The sequence below is a fragment of the Vulpes vulpes genome, chromosome 10, assembly GCF_048418805.1.
Source record: "Vulpes vulpes isolate BD-2025 chromosome 10, VulVul3, whole genome shotgun sequence".
In the NCBI taxonomy this organism is placed as follows: Eukaryota; Metazoa; Chordata; class Mammalia; order Carnivora; family Canidae; genus Vulpes; species Vulpes vulpes.
Genome location: NC_132789.1, coordinates 64,511,282 through 64,531,895, shown reverse-complemented (window position 1 = coordinate 64,531,895; position 20,614 = coordinate 64,511,282). Strand labels below are relative to the sequence as shown.

Below are 20,614 nucleotides of genomic sequence, written 5' to 3'. Positions count from 1 at the left end.
AATACTATTTAAGAATTATAATCATCTGCTTTAAATCTCCTGAAGATTAAGCAAGCACAGGGTCCTATCTGTGGGGGAAGCAGTCTGAAAAGCAGCAGAGTGAGGAATTCCAGAGCTCCCTTAGGCTGCAGGCAAAGGTTCAAACCACGTGACTCTCCATTGTGATGCTATTGTGCTTTAAATGTTTAGGAGGAGAAATGCCTAATTAAAAAAACAAACAAACAAACAAACAAACATTATGCTTTTCCAACTGAAACTTAAAATTTTTAAATGTGTCTAAACAGAAAGGTCAGGGAACACTAGACCATTTGTGGAAATTTGCCTTAATTTCAAATTTGGTCCAGCATGATGGTAGATATTGATTGTAAAAGCCCATTTTATATTTAAAAAGCTTTTTTATTTATTTTATTTTTAAAAAGATTTTATTTATTTATTCATGAGAGACACACAGAGAGAGAGGCAGAGACATAGGCAGAGGGAGAAGCAGGCTCCATGCAGGAAGCCCCATGCAGGACTCCATCCCTACTCCAGGGATCATGCCCCCAGCCAAAGGCAGACACTTAACCGCTGAGCCACTCATGCGTCCCTAAAAGCTTTTTAAAAACAGTATTGCCTTCTGGATTTTTATACTAAAACTGTGATTAAGAAAATAATTTCAAAGTAGTTAATGAACCTCCTGAAAGGTAGCATATTTTACTTTTTAATCTACAAAAATAATATTACTGAAAGGCAGGAAAGGAAAAGCCATGGATTTAAGGAGGGGTGTGCTAGACAGAGAGAGTACCTCTGGCTACAGGTACAAGTCTGTAATGGAGTTGGAGATAGAACATAGCTCACGAGTTTAGAGACCTTCACAGATGGCTTCACTCAAAGGCAGTCAAAGGCAGAGGGACCAACAGCCATACCAGGTAAAGTTGGCTTCCAAGTGCCAGCCAGATTTGGCCTGCGAGAAGCTATTCCCTGGAAATCCGTCAGTAGCACTTGTGAAGCTTCACGAACTCTTTCAAGCAACAGGAATATTATGAATGCAGAAAAGCAAGAATTTCCTTTTTTTTTTTAATTAAGAATTTTCTAATGATAAAATAGTGGCCTAAAAGGTGTAAGAACGTGTCCTAAAAGCTTATCATCTTCCTACTTGCTAGTTACATGTGGAAAAAAAATATTTTCCAGATAACAGAATGGAAATTCTCTTTGGTCTATTTTGGAAAACAGCAACAGTAACAGCAAAATCTCACCTTGCCCCAGCAGTAAAAATTCTTCAATGAATAAACTATTTCCTGGATAGCAAGTGTGTACTTAGGAGAACACATAATTTGAGGAGAAAGCTGGGGTGAAGGGGTGGGGCAGCAGAGAGGTCCAAGAACCGAAGAGCTGCTTCAACACATTTAGAATTCAGATATATTTATATAAGACAAAAACACTGATCAATAAAAGAGTAAGCCGATTTCCACATATGCCTGACACAGATGTGTCCTTCCAACAGAGTAAGCTAAATCAAGTTCCTTGTAAGCATTATTCAAGATAATATGTACCAGTAAGTATTTTAAAATATAATCCAATAATAGTTCATTATTGGTTAATATTTTCTATGAGAGTATCTTAATAGTATAAAGATGTATTATTTAATAGCTTTACTATTAATATAAACTTTTTATCAAAGATAACAAATTATATGTGAGGGAGACGCTTTCTGCACAAAGTATTGAAATATTTATAATTTTGTACACTTCTAAAATAATTATTTCAAAACGAAATCAATTGAATTGCATTAAAACATGGCTTCTCTTTAGACCAAATCCCCCATTCTTAACAGAGTATCTGCATTCTGAAGGATTTTTCTATTGACTAAAAATTTACTGTATGTACAATAATTTTTCCCCAATATTGTTCTGTTGTCTTTGTTATTTTGAAGCTGTTGATGAATCTTCCAGTCTTTTTGTACTTACAATGTAATCCTATATTTAAAGGGCAGTTTGTAAATTTTTCAATTGTTTACTGTACTCCCTTCAGGAAATAACTTGAAAAATATATAGTGTGCTATATATTAAAACACCTTCATAGTAATTTTGAGGTAAATTTTCAGTTGAATGAAAATGCTATAGGAAGTTGGTCTTTAAAATCACATAGATACTTGCATATACATATAGTTTTTTAAAAACATATCTTTGATGTAATTAAAAGCTTGCATTTTATTGTTTTGCTACTTGTAAATAAATAATTCAGGCAGTAATCAATATAGCTTATTCTCTCATTGCATTTAGTGAGAGTCTTTTTGTTGACACTTAAATTCTTGAACCACAAGATACATGGAACATAAATTGAGGTGTAAAACAACACATCTATCAAGAAACCACATATTGGTATTTATTGTAAAGCTATTACTTTGTCCTGTAACTACTTTAGAAATGGAAAAAAGAAAATAAGCAATTTAATACAGTCAATGTATAATCATTCTAAAATTACTTACCCCCATGAACATACAATAGCGAGAGAATCTTGCCTCAAAAAATTGACATTAGAGCTAGACCTACTGATGGGCTCCTGGAATAAAAAAAATTATGACTAAAGGAACTTTAATAGTGTTTGTCTCTTTCCTGCAACATTATTCTTATAGATTTTATGTTTCTTTAACAACAGTCTGTGCATATTTGCAGGTGATCATACAAATTATCCAATCAGTTTCTTACATATATGCTGAAAGTATGTCTAGATAAATATGCTCTATCTTCCAATAAGTCACTTCTTTGCCACATAATCTGTGTTCTGCTAAAGATTTGTTCTGGTCCTTTAAAAAATTTTTTTGGTTAAATCCTTGGTTCTTTAACAAATGTCAAGGTCTATATATGCTGTGTTTTGATAAGTAATTTAATATGTAAAATGCTTTGAATGACTCTCCTGGTATGTATAAAAAAAACTTCGTTAAACCGGTCAAAATAGAAATTTCATGATGTATAGTAATACGTCATTGGATTTTCATCGATACACCCAACACGATGTGTCTGGATATAGAAATCCTTTCAAAGCCCTTCCCATATTGTATTGCTTAACAGCAGATACAGCACAAGTAAAGCATGGAGAAAAAAAAATTCAACATTTTAATGAAAGTGACCAGAACAAATTTTTAGCAGCAAAGCGTTTATATCAATTTAAGTGCTGTGAATGAGTTACACTGGGTATGTTTGAGGTTGAGGGAGTTATTACAGTGTTCAAATAACAGTTGCTTTTTTAAGGTCATTGCTATGTCCTACCTTGGATTATAATGATATTTAGAGTGAACTTCACTTAGATAGTTCAAAGTCTAACACTGAGAATGAAAACTAAACAAATAACAGGTTGTCTCTATTGTATTCAGATTGCCTCAATAAATCATGGTGATTTTGCTTTCAAGCTTTTTCAGTGACTAACATTTTTTTAGTTTTCTCAAGTTGCTTTCAAGCTTTTTCAGTGACTAAAATTGTTTTCTATAACTTATAAAAATATTAACGAAATTTCTGTTTCTTAACATTTCAGTTGGACAATGACATTTACAATGATTCTTCATACCCAATATTTAAGAGACATATTACTAAGAAAATCAGTTAGGTTTGGTACATTTGATATAATATATCCACAATATTTGTTATTATTGGTAAAAATCATGATGTATATTATTTCTAAGTCAGACACATAATTTGCCTTGGCTACATATATTTATTTGAAAAACAATTCCTAATGAGCATAGAAACTAATGTATATCAAATAGAGTGAGGAATCTTATTTTGATAGATATTGTATATATTTTTGTGTTTGTATTTTGCCTATTTCTTGACCCTTTATAAATAGCTACCCTTAATATTTGATCTAGAATTTTTAAGGCCCCCTTATTGTTTGCACTGTTTGCCAGGTTTTACTATTTGTAACACACTATTGTGTTAATTTCTTCTTGAAGATACCTTGTGTGTCTTGGCACAAAGATGGCTAGAATATTTTTAGCTAGATGCTAAAAATATTGTCATTTCTATAAATTCTGTAGTTCTCATATTAACATTATTCAATATTATTTTTATTTATTTTTTCCCTAGAGGGTTTTTAAAAAAAGATTTTACTTACTTATTCATGAGAGACCCGGAGAGAGAGAGGCAGAGATACGGGCAGAGGGAGAAGCAGGCTCCCAGTGAGGAGCCCGATGCAGGACCTGATCCTGGACCCCAGGATCATATCCTGAGCCAAAGGCTCAACTGCTGAGCCACCCAGGCGTCCCTCTAGAGGAATTATTTGAGTGACTTATTTTGATTGTAAAATATAAAAAGGTTTTGTGAAATTTTTTTTTTTAAGAACTAGGTTTGCTTTTGGTCATGTGGCCCTTAAATTAACGAAAACTCTTCTTTTTATTCTATGTAACTATGCCCAATTTGTTGGCTTCCCACTAAACTAATAGTTAGCGAGTGTTTAAATTTCCAAATCGACTAGGAAATAAAAATTGTAACTCGCTGAGGAGTTAACAGTTTACAAGCTACCCAGCTCCCCATTTTCTCCTGCACACAATTGTTTCTAAAAATCAAGTTATATGTCCCTTTACTCTTGTCAGTTCAGGTAAGGTCTATTCCCAATTCCTTTAATCATTTTTTTTTCATTGTTCTCTTCAGGACTCTATTCAGTTTTATGACATTTACAACCACGTGTCCATATTGCTTGCAAATAAAGAACAATGATTCTAATAATTGAGAGTATTTCCTACCCTTAATAGACAGGTAAATTCCTTTGAAATAACCTAGTTTCTAATAAAGCACTCTATTTTAATTTCTGATAATCTTACCCTCACTTTCCCATGTTAACTAACTTAGTCAAAGTAAACATTTAGCAAAAATATGTATTTTAAGTAAATCTTGAAACGTTTATCAGTAAGCAGTTATCCTTTGGGATTTAATTTTTTTTTTATTTTTAATTTATGATAGTCACACAGAGAGGGAGAGAGAGAGAGAGAGGCAGAGACACAGGCAGAGGGAGAAGCAGGCTCCATGCACCGGGAGCCCGACGTGGGATTCGATCCCGGGTCTCCAGGATCGCGCCCTGGGCCAAGGCAGGCGCTAAACCGCTGCGCCACCCGGGGATCCTTCCTTTGGAATTTAAACATTTAAAAACCACATTGGATTTTTGAGATCACATGGGGCCTTTGAAAGCTTTAATTTAAAATCTTCCATTTAGGGGCACCTGATGGCTCAGACGGCTGAGGATCCCACTCTTGATTTCGACTCAAGTCGTGATCTCAGGATCCTGTGATTGTGGCCCACCTCGGGCTTGGTGCTTAGTGAGGAGTCTGCTTGGATTCTCTCTCCCTCTGCCCTTCCACACTACTCTTCCTCTCCTGACCTCTCTCTCTCTCTTTCTCAAATAAATACATAAATCTTAAAATGATCCTTTTATTTACACATTCATTCACCATGTATTTATTTACTGCTATTTTATAGCAGGCACTGTTCTAGTCAGCCTTGCTGTGGACCCTCCCTGTCAATTTTCTTCCATGTGCCAAATAACATTAGTAACTATCACACTGTAGTTGCTTTCCATTTTACTCTATTCTAGTAATTCCATCTTTACAGCCCTCATATGGAACTTGTATAAAACAAATACTTATTTCCACATTCTCAGATAGTGAAGACTTGTGGATAGATTTCCCAAAAACTTTTCATGGAAACTTTCATTATCCCTTTTCATGCTTATTAGTTCTTAGCAGGGAGACATTTGGCAACAATAAACATGACTAGCCTGAGGATTTATTATATTATTGCACTTCAGTTTCATTCACTTGACAAATGCATTTCACATTTGACCATGCCCATTTATTTACTCACCACATTAGCTAGTGTAAGAAATTGGTTTGAAAGCAACAACAATAACAACCCTCCCCCCAAAATTCAGAGTATAGTAGTTTATTCTAAAAAAGGAAATGAACATGAAGGGAAGGCATAAGAACTAGTATACTATAGTCAGAAACTTGATGCTTTAATCTATTATCAATAGAGCATACGTGGATCCTGTCCTCAAAAATATTAAAAATGTGTGGGTTTTTGTTTGTTTCTTTACAAAGAATAAGTATAGTTGACATATGTACAAACTAGTTTTCTCATACAAGTACATTGAAATTTGTTATTCTCTGGATAACGTCAGCTGCTGGTCAAACTACTGTTTTAGATCTGTAAACACTGTTTTGTGGTTACTAATAACTTACATTTAACTGTGTCTGGAATCCTTGACTGTTGACTGTTTCATTAAATTGTCTTAGATTTTAGAAACAGGCAGTATCAACTTGTTAAAGAACATTAAATCAACAGCTATCTATTATGTGCCTACTTTGTACTAGACTTTTGATACATATGTATTAGATGATTCCACTAACCATGTAAACATGGTATAATAGTAATTAATTTTGATTATCTAATTCTGGTTGTGGGACTATTTTAAGGGTTAAAGTGTTAATGTGTTTGTTTGATTAATTGACAAGGTTCAGGAACAAAATATCAAGACCTAACAAATTTATTTTTAAAGCTTCTGCCAAAAAATTTGAGACCAAGAAAGGTCAGAGTTAATGGCTTAAACAAAAATAAAAAAAAAACCTTAAAGTTTACAACTTTGCATTGTTAGAGACCAACTCTTGCTGAACAAAATTTTTTTTTTTAAATTCCATGTGATTTAGCTCTAGCTTCTCTATTGATGTACTACTTTAAATCAAACACTTTGGATTAAAAAAAGACGAGAAGCAAAGCCAGATTTCCTAGAGAGAACCAAAAAAGTTTAACAGTTTATAATTATAAACTCTTATCTTTACCTTTCTTTATCTGGGCAAAAAATATAACATGTATAGTGGGATGGAAGTTTGAATCATTTAAATGGGTAATATGACAATTTTTAGTTCTTGTACAATGAATTTTTGCAACAATTGGCATACACAATGGTATCATGGAATTATTTTATTAGAAGATTTTGTAGATAGAACACGACCACTTATGCCATTTGGTACGGCAGCTAATTAAAAGTATTACCATAGTTGACATACTTAACAACTCTTCATTATGCATTTAGCATCAACAAGATTTTTGCTTGAGTACAGTTATATTACTTTTTACTCTCAAAACTATTACAAGTATTACATGTTAGTGCTCATATTTTCTCATCACCCACGTGCTCTTCAATTCTCTGTCATTGTCAGCCCGCTCATAACTTGCCTGAAAATGTGACGTTGCAGGGATTTAAGCGTTCACTACACCCCAGGACCCTGATCAGCACTTTATTTTCACCCACTCTTTCAATCCTAATTACAACTCTATGAGATACACATCATCTTCATTTTAAAGATGGGGGAAACTGAGGTAAGGCTGTTAAACTATTTGCCCAAAGGTAAGTGATAATAGCACAGGTGAAACTCAGCTTCAAGTGACCAAGATTTATTGTAAAGAGGACAATATTGTGTTCAATAGTCAGAAATAAAGGATTCCTCTAACGTAATAGTACCATAAAGAAAATCAAATGTGAGATGTAAATCTGTTTTTTCATGCCTTGGAATGGAAAGAACTGCCCATTTCCTGGAAATAGGCCTATGAAACTAAAAATGAATAATATGTATCAATGGAAAACAACACAATCTTCAATGTCTGTAAGTGAGGAAATACATGAAATACGTTTCTATACCTGTATCCATATCTATGCCCACCTATATATTTTTATATGCTCTCATATCTCCGAACATGATTTTTAAAATTTAATAATTACTGAAAGTTTTTTTCAGACTTTCTTACCCTTTTCTTATGTCACTCTTTATTCCTCAAGGCCTTTGTAAATGAGTTGTGACCAGACTTTTTGAAGTTGTTCAAAGAATACTCCCACAATTGAGTTGATTTTGGCTGTATTACATGAGCACATGCTTTAATAAAGTAATATTAATGAGTAGTGTCTCCTTTGAACTTTGCAAAATTTGATATAGAATACTAGAGACTATGTGTTTTTTTCAAGATGAAATATATCAGAATGATGGAACTATGTAGATTTTTTTTAAAGGCCAGGTACAAGTAAAACCAATATGCTAATTAGTGGGCAATTGAACCAAAACTCAATTTATTCTTTTTATGCGTAGTTTCAGTTTATGCAAAAAATATAAAAATAGGTACATGATTAAATGTAACTTTTACTCACCTTTGCCCACTCTATGTGACAGAAAATTAAGTTACATGTGAAACATTTCTAGACATCCAGTGAGAAAATCCACTGACTTGTAAATTTAAGTTACACAATAAAAGGGATCCCTAGGATGTAGCAGAGCTGCCAAAGAGGTCAAAATGCTAATTGGAAATCTTGGGGCCTTGAAAAAGGAAAAATTTGATGGAGATAAGGGGTTCAGAGTGGGTTGCAGAAGGCTTGCAAAGCATCAAGGTGACAACACGGGGAGGTAAATCCACCAACGAAGCATCAGTGAAATAAGATCATTTATTACTATACTTACAGCTATTACTTCTGCAGTTTCATAGTTTGAAAATCATGCCTGTAACTAAATGGAAATGGTAATATGAAAAAAAAAGAAATGGTAATATGTCAAGAACTAGGAGGTAAACTTCTCTGTTATTTACCCATCTACCTATCTACTTATCTTTTTTTGATCTGGTATTTTATGTAAAATTCAAATTTTAGATCTTTAGATCTAAAGAAGACACTTGGTAATATGAAAATGTTACATAATTATGGTTTTCTCTTCACTTAACAATATGACTCTGTGATGGAAATGCTATTATTCTGGCTGGCAGGGGACAAAAAAAGTATGAATACCTTCACCTTCTTTGTGCTGGAAAACGCTCCCTAAATGGTTTTGAACAGGATCTAGCCCATTACTAGAACTATAATTCCCTAACAATTCCCAGGGGCCCCTCGTTTTGAGGGCACTGAGTGACCTCCATTGTGTAGTCTATTTCAGGGTATTCTCTTCAATTCGGAAGAGTCTTTTTGGAGAATATAATTATCTTTCTCAGCCAATCAAGTTTTCTTACTGGAGGAATGGAGGATGACAGCTGGTAACCACAGATATGGGTCCTCTCACCTTAAAAATTAACACTGCAATTCATTAACACATCTTTGCATTGGATCAAGTTGGTTAAGTCATTAATAATTTCAGAGAAAAAACAAAGCCATTTCACATAAGAGATACTGCTTATATTCTTGAAATACCAAAATAATGACATTTTTAATTTTTGAAAATAAATTTAAGTTCTAATATTTTTTCTCTTTCAAGTTTTAATTTAAATTGCAGTTCATGAACATACAGTGTAATATTAGTTTCAGGTGTAGAATTTAGTAATTCATCATTCACATACAATACCCAGTGCTCATCACAAGTGTCCTCCTTCATCCCATCACTCATAGTGCATCCCTCTGCCCATCTTCCCTCCAGCTACCCTGAGTTTGTTCTCTGCAGTTATTGTTTGTTTTCTGGTTTGCCTCTTTTCTCCCCGTGTTCCTGTACGTGGTGTTTATAGCAGCATTATGAACAATAGCCAAATTATGGAAAGAGCCCAAATGACCACCGACTGGTGAATGGGTAAAGAAGATGTGGTATATACCTACAATGGGATATTACTCAGCAATAAAAAAAGACTGAATTTTTGCCATTTGCAATGATGTGGATTGTAGCTAGAGCATATTATGCTAAGTAAAATAAGTCAGCCAGAGAAAGACAAATACCATATGATTTTACTCATATGTGGAATCAAAGCTCTACTTTTTAAAACATTTGCAACATTTACTATATTAAGGATAATTATAAAAGAGGCTGACTTGTATTTTTAAAAAGTTTAGAATTTTGATATTTAATTGAATTTGAATTGAATTTGAAATTGTCCCTATAACATAGAATCACACCTAATATATATTAAGTGCTCAATAAATGCTCATTGAATAAGACCACCACAAATAACTTCCAAGGTATAATTCATTCAAAGTGAATTTAAAATATTATTAATATTAGCCTCATCTTCAAAAAGAGGACCCTTAAAAAAAGAGAGAGTGCCTCTCTTTGCTTCCAATTTTGGCCCATAAATATACTAGAGTTCTCTCCAAAACATACTTCAGGAGAGACTATAGGCCTGGTTCTTACTTATATTCTGAGTGAGAATAATCAGATTTAAAAGCAAGGCCACCTTGCACACAGTCTTATAAATTGAAAAACTGAAATTTCTCTTAAAGAAGACAGCTGCCTGTTATTCCTTTGCTTTTCCCACCACAGCATTTTACATTTATACAAAACACCATAGGTTTTACTAATTGCTTTCAGGGTAACCTGTTCATTAAACTACCTTATAGCTGTATGTCTACACCTAGTTTCCTCTGTAGTGTCTTCAACATTAAATTTACAAACAACTTTTTTCTAAAAGGTTAACATTTAGCTAAGGATTATGCTAAAGATTATGTCCAAGTACGCCCTATGAAATGTCGACTGGGTTCTTAGTAGAAAGTTTTGTTTCTTCTCGTTTAAAAAAAATGTATCAAGACATCAAGATACCTACTAAGTATTTATAGTAGAATATTCTTAAGCCAAATTTTTATAATATGTATCAGAGTCACATTTCAGAGTTAGAGAGTTTCAGAATCATGTTTAGCTTTTTAAAATTCAAATTGCTTTTATGAAATAAAAGTCATTTCTCATAGATGATGGGGTTTTCTAATCTTTACTTGGAAAACATTTAAAGGAAAGTTTTTTTTTTTTTTTCCATTTCGGTTGACTATGCTCAGCTAAAGTAATTAGAGAAATTTGAAAACATTTGAAATCAGAATCAGAAGTGTTATTGTGTGGAGAAAATTTTCAACTATAAACATTATTTTCATGCTATAAAATATTAGAAATAATAGCCTCTGTTGCTTTTTAATTGGAAATTTTCACATACAAGTTTTATCGTTCTATTTGCAGAATTCCAGAATTCTAAAGCTATTAGGACTCTTGGATCTCCTTTATGTTTGTTTTTTATTTTTCTCCTCCTTTCTCATATGAGAGCAAAACTACATATTTATATACTTATCTAATTTTCCACGATATTTTCTAAATGAACAAACCAAACCTGAAATATCTCACCCAAGCTCACAAAAATGTTACATGTGAGAAATGGGATTCAGATTCAGATCTGCCTTACTCCAAATTTCTTTCCCTTATTCCAGGTCACCTTTTACCTGCTAAATTTACAAAGGAGTTATAAATGACTTAACCAAAGTCACAAGCTGATGAGGAGCCACTGCAAGATTAGAAATCTGTTTTCCAGTCTCTTCTTACCAATGCCACACTCTCTCCCATGGTGTTTAAAAATGCAACTGGCATATTAATCATCTCTTAGCTCTGGACTTCATAATTCGTTTCATGAGGACTATGCTATGCCTTATTAAAGTCATTCCTGGGGTACCTGGGTAGCTCAGTTGGTTAAGTGTTGGGACTCTTGGTTTCTGTTCAGGTTGTGATCTCACTGAGGGTGAGATAGAGCCCCCAGTAGGCCTCCGAATTCAGCGGGGAGTCTACTCGAAGATTCTCTCCCTCTGTCCCTCCCCTCATGTTCTGTCTCAAATAAATAAATACATAAATAAATATTTTTTAAAAATAATCAAGTCATTCCCTAGTTAATTATTTTCCCTAGTTAATGACATGATTTTATAGGCTGGAAGTAGAAGAAAGAGGAAAAACTTAGAAGAAAGAGAAATACAATGATGGGATGACATTCTCTTAACAATTTGAAGTCTTTGTATGCTTTTCCTCAATTCTTCACAATTTGCCTCACCCAAGCATATTTCCTAGTCTTAGATGCCATGAGTAAAATAACATTAAGCCTTAATTTGGTCCATGCTGTGACTCTCTTTTAAAAAGAAGAATAGTGAGGGATGCCTGGGTGGCTCAGTGGTTGAGTGTGTGACTTTGGCTCAGGGCGTGATCCAGGGTCCAGGGATAGAGTCTTGCATCGGGCTCCCTGCGGTGAGCCTGCTTCTCCCTCTGCTTATGTCTTTGCCTCCCTCTCTGTGTCACTCATGAATAAATAAAATCTTAAATAAAATAAATAAAATGAATAAAATAAAAAAGAAAAGTGTGTACAATTTACTTTTGTAAAGATTTAAAAAATATATTTACTTATAAAATTATACAATTTTATATATATAAAATTAACACATACATAAGTTCTATCCAGAGAGTAGGAGTTTAGTGCATACATATGTCAGTTATCAATTCACAAGCAATGAATATGCCCTTTATTATATGTTTTGCGATAAAAGGATTTCTTCAAGCATTTCTGCTTTAAAGTGAGAAGAACGTTAAGCTTTCTCAATAGAGGGTGCTGAAGGGACATTGCTCTAAAAAGGGGTTTTGTAATTTCTGGCATAGGTGGGGATAGGGTTGGCCTTGTGGGTTTCATGAGCTCTGATGCAGCCCCCCTGAGCTCCAGTCCCATTACATGATCCCTCAGCAGCCCTGCAGCTTCAGCCTAGCAATAACCTGTGTCCTATCTTCTCCACAGGGAAACCAAAACCTGCTGAACCCTCTGCCTTACCAGGACCCATTCTCACTGCATGCCTTTTTCTTTGTCATCAACTGCTCATTATTTGGCCCCTGTCCCCACTCCAGGGAATTGCCTATTGTTTGCCCAGTAACTTCAGATGAGTAACTCCAGACCAGGGAACTTGTCTATGTAGTGGCTAAACCACACCTTCTCCAATGAGCTCTGAACCCTCAAACAGCCTCAGTCCTAGGGTACAGGGTACCATATACAGTTTCTTTGTATTTCATAGCTGATATGGATAATACTTTAGTATAAATAATAATACTTAAACTTTCCCTGTTTAACCTTCTGTGTGATAGCCGTCTTCTGATTGGACCCAAATGGTTACAGCACATATTTATATAAATTATAAACTCCATGCAGGCCAGAGATATACTGGTGTTGCTCAGCACTCTCTCATCTGTGTGATGCACTGAGCTTTTAAGAGGACCCTGCAAATATTTTTGAAGGAACAAATGAGAGTATTTGCTTCAAGTAGATTGGATCCATAGGAATCTGACTCTCATGATTGGTTGTTTGAAAGATTCACCTGGAAAAAAAACCCTTACTGTTTGGAGAGATTGAACATACAAGGATTATAGATAGATCAGTTGCTCTTAGAAGCTTTGGCTGATATAGATGAATGTCTACCAAACTAATAAATCTTTCACCATCTTTTTTTGTAGGTACAGCCTGCCTCCCACTATGGAGCAGTAAAATGTCAAATATTCTCTTTCTGGCTCTTATCTGACATTCTCTGCTCCATTGTGGAGCATATTCATGGATCCACCCACCCATCCATCTGTTAATTCGCTCATCTGTTAATTCGCCCATTCATCCATCCATCCATCCATCCATCCATCCATCCATCCATCCATCTGTTAATTCGCTCATTACATACACATTACAGGGCCTACATGCCAGGGAGCTGTTCTAGGTACTAGGTACTAAATACTACATTAAATTCTCTGCCCTCCTGGAACATACATGCCAGCAGAGGAGAAGGAGAATAAACAACATAAAATATTAGTATGACACTGTTGTGGCCAAGAAAATCTGAAAGGAAGTCTGATTAGTTCATCATACGTTTTGTGATAAAAGGATTTCTGATTAGTTTTTCCCCCTGCTGGAGACCAAGCCCTTCAAAATTCTATCTTCATGTTGATTGAATTCCATAATAGAGGGCTATTTATATCACAACCATTCTTTAAAAATAGTAACTGTCTATTAATAAAGTAAATCCCAGAATAGCTGGCAAAAAGCACTCTTCTAAGATTTTCTTTTTTCCCCCACCATTTTTATTAAGACATTTTCTAGAGCAGTGTCAGGTTCACAGCAAAATTGAGGGGAGGATACAGACACTCTCCATATACTTTGTCCCCACACATGCAGCCTCTTCATTATCAATATCCCCCCATTCCCTTTGTTATAACTGATGAACCTAAACTGACACAAAATAATCACCCAAAGTCCATAGTTTATACTCCAATTCACTTTTTTTTTCCAATTCACTCTTGATTTTGCACAATTTGTGGGTTTAGGAAAAAAAAGGGGGGAATGAATGACATGTATCATCACTACTGTATCCTACAGAGTATTTTCATTGCCCCCCCCCCAATCCCTATGCTCAATCTATTCATCTCCTCTTCCCCCCTCCCCAACCCCTGGCAACCTGTGATATTTTTCAAAGTTTTGCCTTTTCAAAAACATCACAGAGATGGAATCATACAGCATGTAGCCTTTTAGATCAGCTTCTTTCACTTTCTAATATGCATTTAAATTTCCTCTGTGTCTTTTCATGGCTTAATAGATCATTTATTTTTCACACTAAATAACATTCTATTATCTGGATGTATCACAGATTATTTAGACATTCACCTATTAAAGGACATTTTGGTTGCCTCCAAGTTTTGGTGGTTACAAGTAAAGCTGCTACAAACATCCACGTTTTTGTGTGGACATAAGTATTCAATTCCTTTGGGAAAATACAAAGAAGCAGGTCTACTGGATCACATGGTAATAGACTGTTCAGTTTCACAAGAAGTCACCAGAATTTTTTCCAAAGTGGCTGTACCATTTTGCATTTCCACTAGCCATGAATGAGTGCCCCCACTGCTCCACATCCCTGCTACCACTTGGTACTGTCAGTGTTCTGGGTTTTGGCCATGCTGATAGGTATGTAGTGGTATCTCATTGTTTTTTTTTTTAATATTTTTTTAAATTTTTTAATTTATTTATGATAGTCACAGAGAGAGAGAGACTGGCAGAGGAAGAAGCAGGCTCCACGCACCGGGAGCCCGACGTGGGATCCGATCCCGGATCTCCAGGATCGCGCCCTGGGCCAAAGGCAGGCGCCAAACCGCTGCACCACCCAGGGATCCCGTATCTCATTGTTTTAATTGGCATTTCCCTTTATAGTTAGTATTAAAGGGAATTTGCTCTTTATTTTCCTTTAATACTGTATTGGTTCTTCTAGGGCTGTACTTGTCCATTTTTGTTCTTTTTTAATGGCCTGTATAGCACTTTGTATATTGTAGGTATATACTTGCTTGGATCATGATGCCTGCTTTTTATATAATGACCCACAGATATATGCAATAATATTTAAGTGTTTACTGAATTAGGGATTACAGATGCATATTATGTAAATATACTATAGTTATGTACAAATTAGATATCCCTATACATGTGCCTCTATACATACAGACATACACGAATATACAAGATGCTGATAATTATTTATTTGAAAATTTAAAATTATGTTAATGGAATGTGCTTAGAGTAAATTTGGAGTAAACTTTAATAGTAATCCTTGGAATCTACTTTTGCTTGAATGACCACCTTTAGTCTCAATCTGCCTATATTATTAGGTATTGACACTTGGTGAACTATTTCACTTTTTACTTTTGATAACTGAAAATATTCTTTTTTTGATAAGAAGTGTAAAATCATTTTGTCAATATATTGGAGGCATTGTAGAATGTTAAATCTGACTCAAAATACATTTGTTCATCTGATCTAAAACACTGAGAAACACCAAGGTATTTTTAGAAATTGTTCATTACTCATTATCAGTAGGAAAGTCCAATTCTTCCACTTTACATTCAAGCTTAACTGAAACTAGGCTTCATTTTTAATCCAGTCTTATTTTGCATACTCTGGTATGTGCAATGTGCAAATTTGCATATTCTGGTCTGGACATACTCCTAATTGTTCAACAAAAATATATTCATATTTTTATCCTTTGCTTTTTGTTAAAATGGCTTTCTTCCACTTCTTTCCTTACACCCCAAATGTCATTCCAGTTGCAAATCAAATATTTTGCCTTTGAGAAGACTTTCTCATGCAATTTACATTAGCCACTTCACTTGTAAAATAAATATGTTTTTCTGTATTTATAATATTCAGAACCATATTAAAAGGGCTTATAGTTCAAGAGAATTTAGATATCCTTAAAGGAGAAATTGACTTTGGGCTGATTATTCACTATATCAGGGGTTCTGTGGATTCCCAATCCCTAGCTAACTCCAAAAATGGTGTATGTCCTAGAACGCACAGAAATGATTAGGAGTAGGCAACTGGGAACCTAAACTATGCATATAGTAAGCAGTGATCTTTTAGTAAATGGCTTCTGAATGAATAAATAAGAACTACATATGTTCTATTATTACAATTAAGCGATTATATTTTAGTGCATGGAGGAATCAAAAGCAAGATAGCACTGGGTTTGGAATAAGAAAAGATAGGTTCAAGTTGCTGCTTTTCCTTGCTAAGTTTTTTGGGTCACAAACAAGCTAAATAAACTCTGAGTCTTATTTATATTAGCTGTTAAAGAAAAATAATCAGTATAAATAAGAAAGATAATTAAGGGGTGCCTGGGTGGCTCAGTCAGTTAAGTGTCTGCCTTTGGCCCAGGTCATGATCCCAGAGTCCTGGGATCAAGCCCCACATTGGGTTCCCTGGTCAGCAGGGAGTCTGCTTCTCCTCCTTCTGCCTATAACTCCCGCTTTTGCTCTCCTGCTCTCTCTCTCAAGGAAATAAATAAAATCTTAAAGATAATTAAAAAAAATTAGAAAAGCTATAAATTGTTATATCAGTAAAATTATTATTATTGTAATGCATCCTTTAAGAATTAAATGGAAAAATTAATTGAGAAAACCAAAACCATCTAAGGAAATCAAATGTTTTGTATAAATATTGTCTAAATTAGGAAATGCATTTGCATACTCATTTTATAAATGGCATTTTAAAAATAAGAATGTGGCCTCTTTCATCTTTTCTTAAACCATAAGGTAGATTAGAAGGTCATGTATAAGGAAGAAGTAAGACATAAAAGGAAAAGGAAGAGAACTAGGAAACTCTCTAAGACAGTATGGCTTGAGGTGACTGGCATGATGCTGAAAGTACACTGGTTCTGGAATTATTTGACACACAAAGAAGAAAGACAATTCTACTTTGAAATTATTTAAAATTATGCAACAGCAACATAAAATATAAAACAAAAGTAATATAAACAAGTATTTACTATATGCTGGTCAATGTACTATATGCTTTACCTATATTTTTACTCATTTCTTCCTCACCAAAATTCTATGATATGGACTTTATTATTCCCATTTTACAGATAGTTAACTTGGGTGTTAAGATCATACAACTTATGCGTAATGGTAGAACTGAGATTTAAACCTGGCTTTATCTGATTCTATAAAATACGTTATGAATATTATAGCAATATAGAAAGAAATATCTTAGAAAAGTTCAAGGGCTGAGAGAGTTTTATAACTGCAGCCCATAAACTACTCTAGATTTGGCTTGCAAAGCTAAGAGAAATACTTTAGTTTTAATAAGGTGACAAGTTTTTTAAGAGAGAGAAAAAGCTGGAGGAAAAAGAGCTTTCAAAATACCAAAGCTGTACATGGTTGGCTCAGGGCCATAGAGGCCTAGGACCCAAGGATTTTGATGGTTAAAGATTTCTATGGATATTAGGCTACCCCAAGTTTTTTAGTTAAGTAACTATTAATAATAGGTTTCTTATAAGCTGAGCTAGTTAGATCGTGTGTCTAGATACTAGTGACCTTAATATCTTACTTCAAACGATTCTTCTTGTATGGCTATGTGTAGGTAGCAATCATAAAGACTTTTATTACGCTCTTGTTTTGTGCCAGATATTGTTTTAAATGCTCTACATTTTATCCTAACAACAACTCCTCAAGGTAGGGACAGTACTTGATATTCCCATTTTAAAGTGTATTTTATTCATAATCATGCTGTTGGATAAAAACTCTATTTTTCTAAAACGGTTTGTCAGTAAACCAACATTGTAAATTGTCAGTGAACAGATTTAATGATTAGTAGAGTTTATTATAATGTCATTACTGACAACCAATTGGAATCAGTGAGGATAACTCAATTACAGTTCCTTAGAGAATGAGCTGTTGGGTCATTATATCCTATGTCTGATAGTAATAGAACACTGTATAGTAACTCTACAGGAATTAAAATTTAAAACGAAAATAAGACTACAAAAAAATTAACTCTGTATAATGATCTTGTATTCTCTAAAATCTATGATTTGACATGACATAAGTGTAAGATAAGGCTTGTGCATTTTAGGATAGTTGCTGATTTTTATTGAGCTATATAAAACTGTTTTAACAGGTGAAACATTATAAATAGAAACTTTGATATTCTGTAATGTGACAGGGTAATTTGTTTTTACACTGCTTCAAAGTGATATGATTTCATAATATGCAATGCTTTAAATGAAGATAGCATTATTCATTATGTGTGACACAGGCGATTACTTCTGAAATACATATATTTTGGAAGTTGATATAATTAATAAATTATGTTAAAATACAAAATTTTATATTCGGTCAATAATTTTACTTAGTGAATAAATCACAAACTCTTTCTTAACCATATTGACTAGAGCAATTAAAAAAATTATTTACCTATTTGGGGAGAGTGAGCACCAGCAGGGGGAGGGGCAGAGCGAGGGGGCAGGGGGAAGCAGACTCTCACTCAGCAGGGAGCCAGATGTGGGGCTCAACCCCAGGACCCTGGGCTCATGACCTGAGCTGAAGGCAGACACTTAACCGACTGAGTCACCAAGGCGTCCCTAGAGGATCCTTTTGTGACCAGATTCTATAATCAAGTAAAGAAAATTCAAGCAGCTAAGAACTTTGAAGCCTGGAAATGTTTTTAATTTACGTATATTAAAATCACTGTTTCAAAACAAAATTAAAATTTATCAAAATGAACTTGCATATATTAGTGGATTTGAATGACTAATGAACATGCTTGGATAAAAAGTGAGAGAGGATCATTTTTAAGTTTTCATTTATCTGTAGAGCATCAATCTGGATGATTGAATTTTTTACATTCAATCAAATATTGACTTTGTATGTATAAAACTATACTATTGATAGGTAATAAAGCTTTTTAAAAAAAGAATACTTACAATAAAGTATAAGTTAATATGTGGATTTTTGAGGTTCGCTATACTTTGGAGAAATCAACAAAATATGATATCCAATAAAACATCTTTTATACTAATATACCAAAACATTTTAGAAGACATTTCAAAACCTCTAGGGTATTCGAAGAGTTTGAAAAAAATTAGACTCTATTACCACAAGATACAAATATTTTTAAATGTTTATTTTTTCAGAGTTAATAACTGCAATGCAAATCTTGTTGAAATCGTATTAAAAGTAACAGATGTGTGTGACAAGTTTATAAGTGTAACGGATCATCATTAATAAACTGTCATCTATTCAACAGAAATAGTTTTTAAAGCATTGTTTTGACAGTAAAGTATTATCACCTAAAATCCGCTATTTAAGAAGTTTCCTTTAAAAGTTAAGGTTACCTACAGCATCGATCAAATCAATGACAAAAGGCCAAAATATACTAGTTTGATATATAAATCCAACTTTTTACAGTTGGCCAAAAAGTTCTTTTAGAATTAAATGATCAAATAATTCAATATAATTCATGGGTGAGTCTGAGTCTCAGAGTATGATTAAAGTAAAAATTGATGCTGTTAATTTTAGAAATAATTTAATGTGATTTATATCAAAAGAAGACGTTTAAAAGAAAGAAAAAGTTCAAATACACACTTTCGGGCAGTTCTGGTTGCTGGCATCCTACCCCTTATCTAAGAAAGAATGCTTGTTGGCATCATGTTCCATCAATTCATTTGTGATTTCTAAATTAACTCTGAAGGAAACCACAACTTACTTGAAGATCCCGCTGAGTGTCTGTGTGCCTGATTTTTTTTTTCTCTCTTCACAGACAAAGCACTTCCACTGGTCATGGAAAAAAGGTCTAAATCCGTGTCTTCTCTGCTTACAAGTCTTGCCTGGGAGCAATGGGAGGGAATGTATACAATCATGAAACAAAATATGGCATTTTCTGAATGCAGCTCACATTACCCCAAATAAACAAACAGGCTCTGTCAAACAACCTTCTTCAAAATGATACCACAATCCTTTACTGCTGTCCAGGCAGAACAAATGCACTATGTCAAAGCATTTTTTGCAAATAAGAGCCGATTTTAAAATTGAGGTTTGCTATTTGAGTCTGTACAACAAAAGAAAACATTTGAGTACAGTAATTTTGATGAAAATCAATCTTAAAGGCAACTGATGAAACTTTAAACAGCTTAACATCACTTATTTACCAAGTATATTATTTAATTCTTCATTGAATGTTAGAAATGTCATAGTGGATTATTTTCTGCAATATTTATATTTTACCAGTTATAAGTACTCGTTTTCTCAACAGTATTCCTCAAATGCCTTTCATCCCATATTCATTTGCTACAAAGTCACAAAAGAGCTTTACCTTCTCATCAAAACCATTATTAATATAAAAATATTTTACAGTAAGTCTAATTTTAAGGGTGGTGGTAAATAGATATTTCAAGACATACTATTTTAAGGACATAGGATTAAATTAATCACTTCTAAAATTACCGATCTGAACTTTTATTACTACCTTGGACTGAACCTAACAGTTGAAAGAGTCACTTCTTGCTATTTATAAAATATTATTTTACATAATGTCTAATGACATTAAGT

General features: G+C 33.9%; 1 protein-coding gene across 2 annotated transcripts in view; it reads right to left on the bottom strand.

Moving 5' to 3' along the window:
* LRRIQ1 (leucine rich repeats and IQ motif containing 1) overlaps window positions 1-20,614 on the bottom strand; it is a 219,139-nt gene that overhangs the window by 2,465 nt on the left and 196,060 nt on the right. The window contains exon 26 of one of the 2 annotated variants that reach the window (XM_072724514.1): window positions 19,773-19,893. In XM_072724514.1, the coding sequence (XP_072580615.1) occupies window positions 19,773-19,893 (121 nt within the window). Of the gene's footprint in view, window positions 1-19,740; window positions 19,894-20,614 lie in introns of those variants that run through there. The other variant, XM_072724515.1, reaches the window with a different exon arrangement.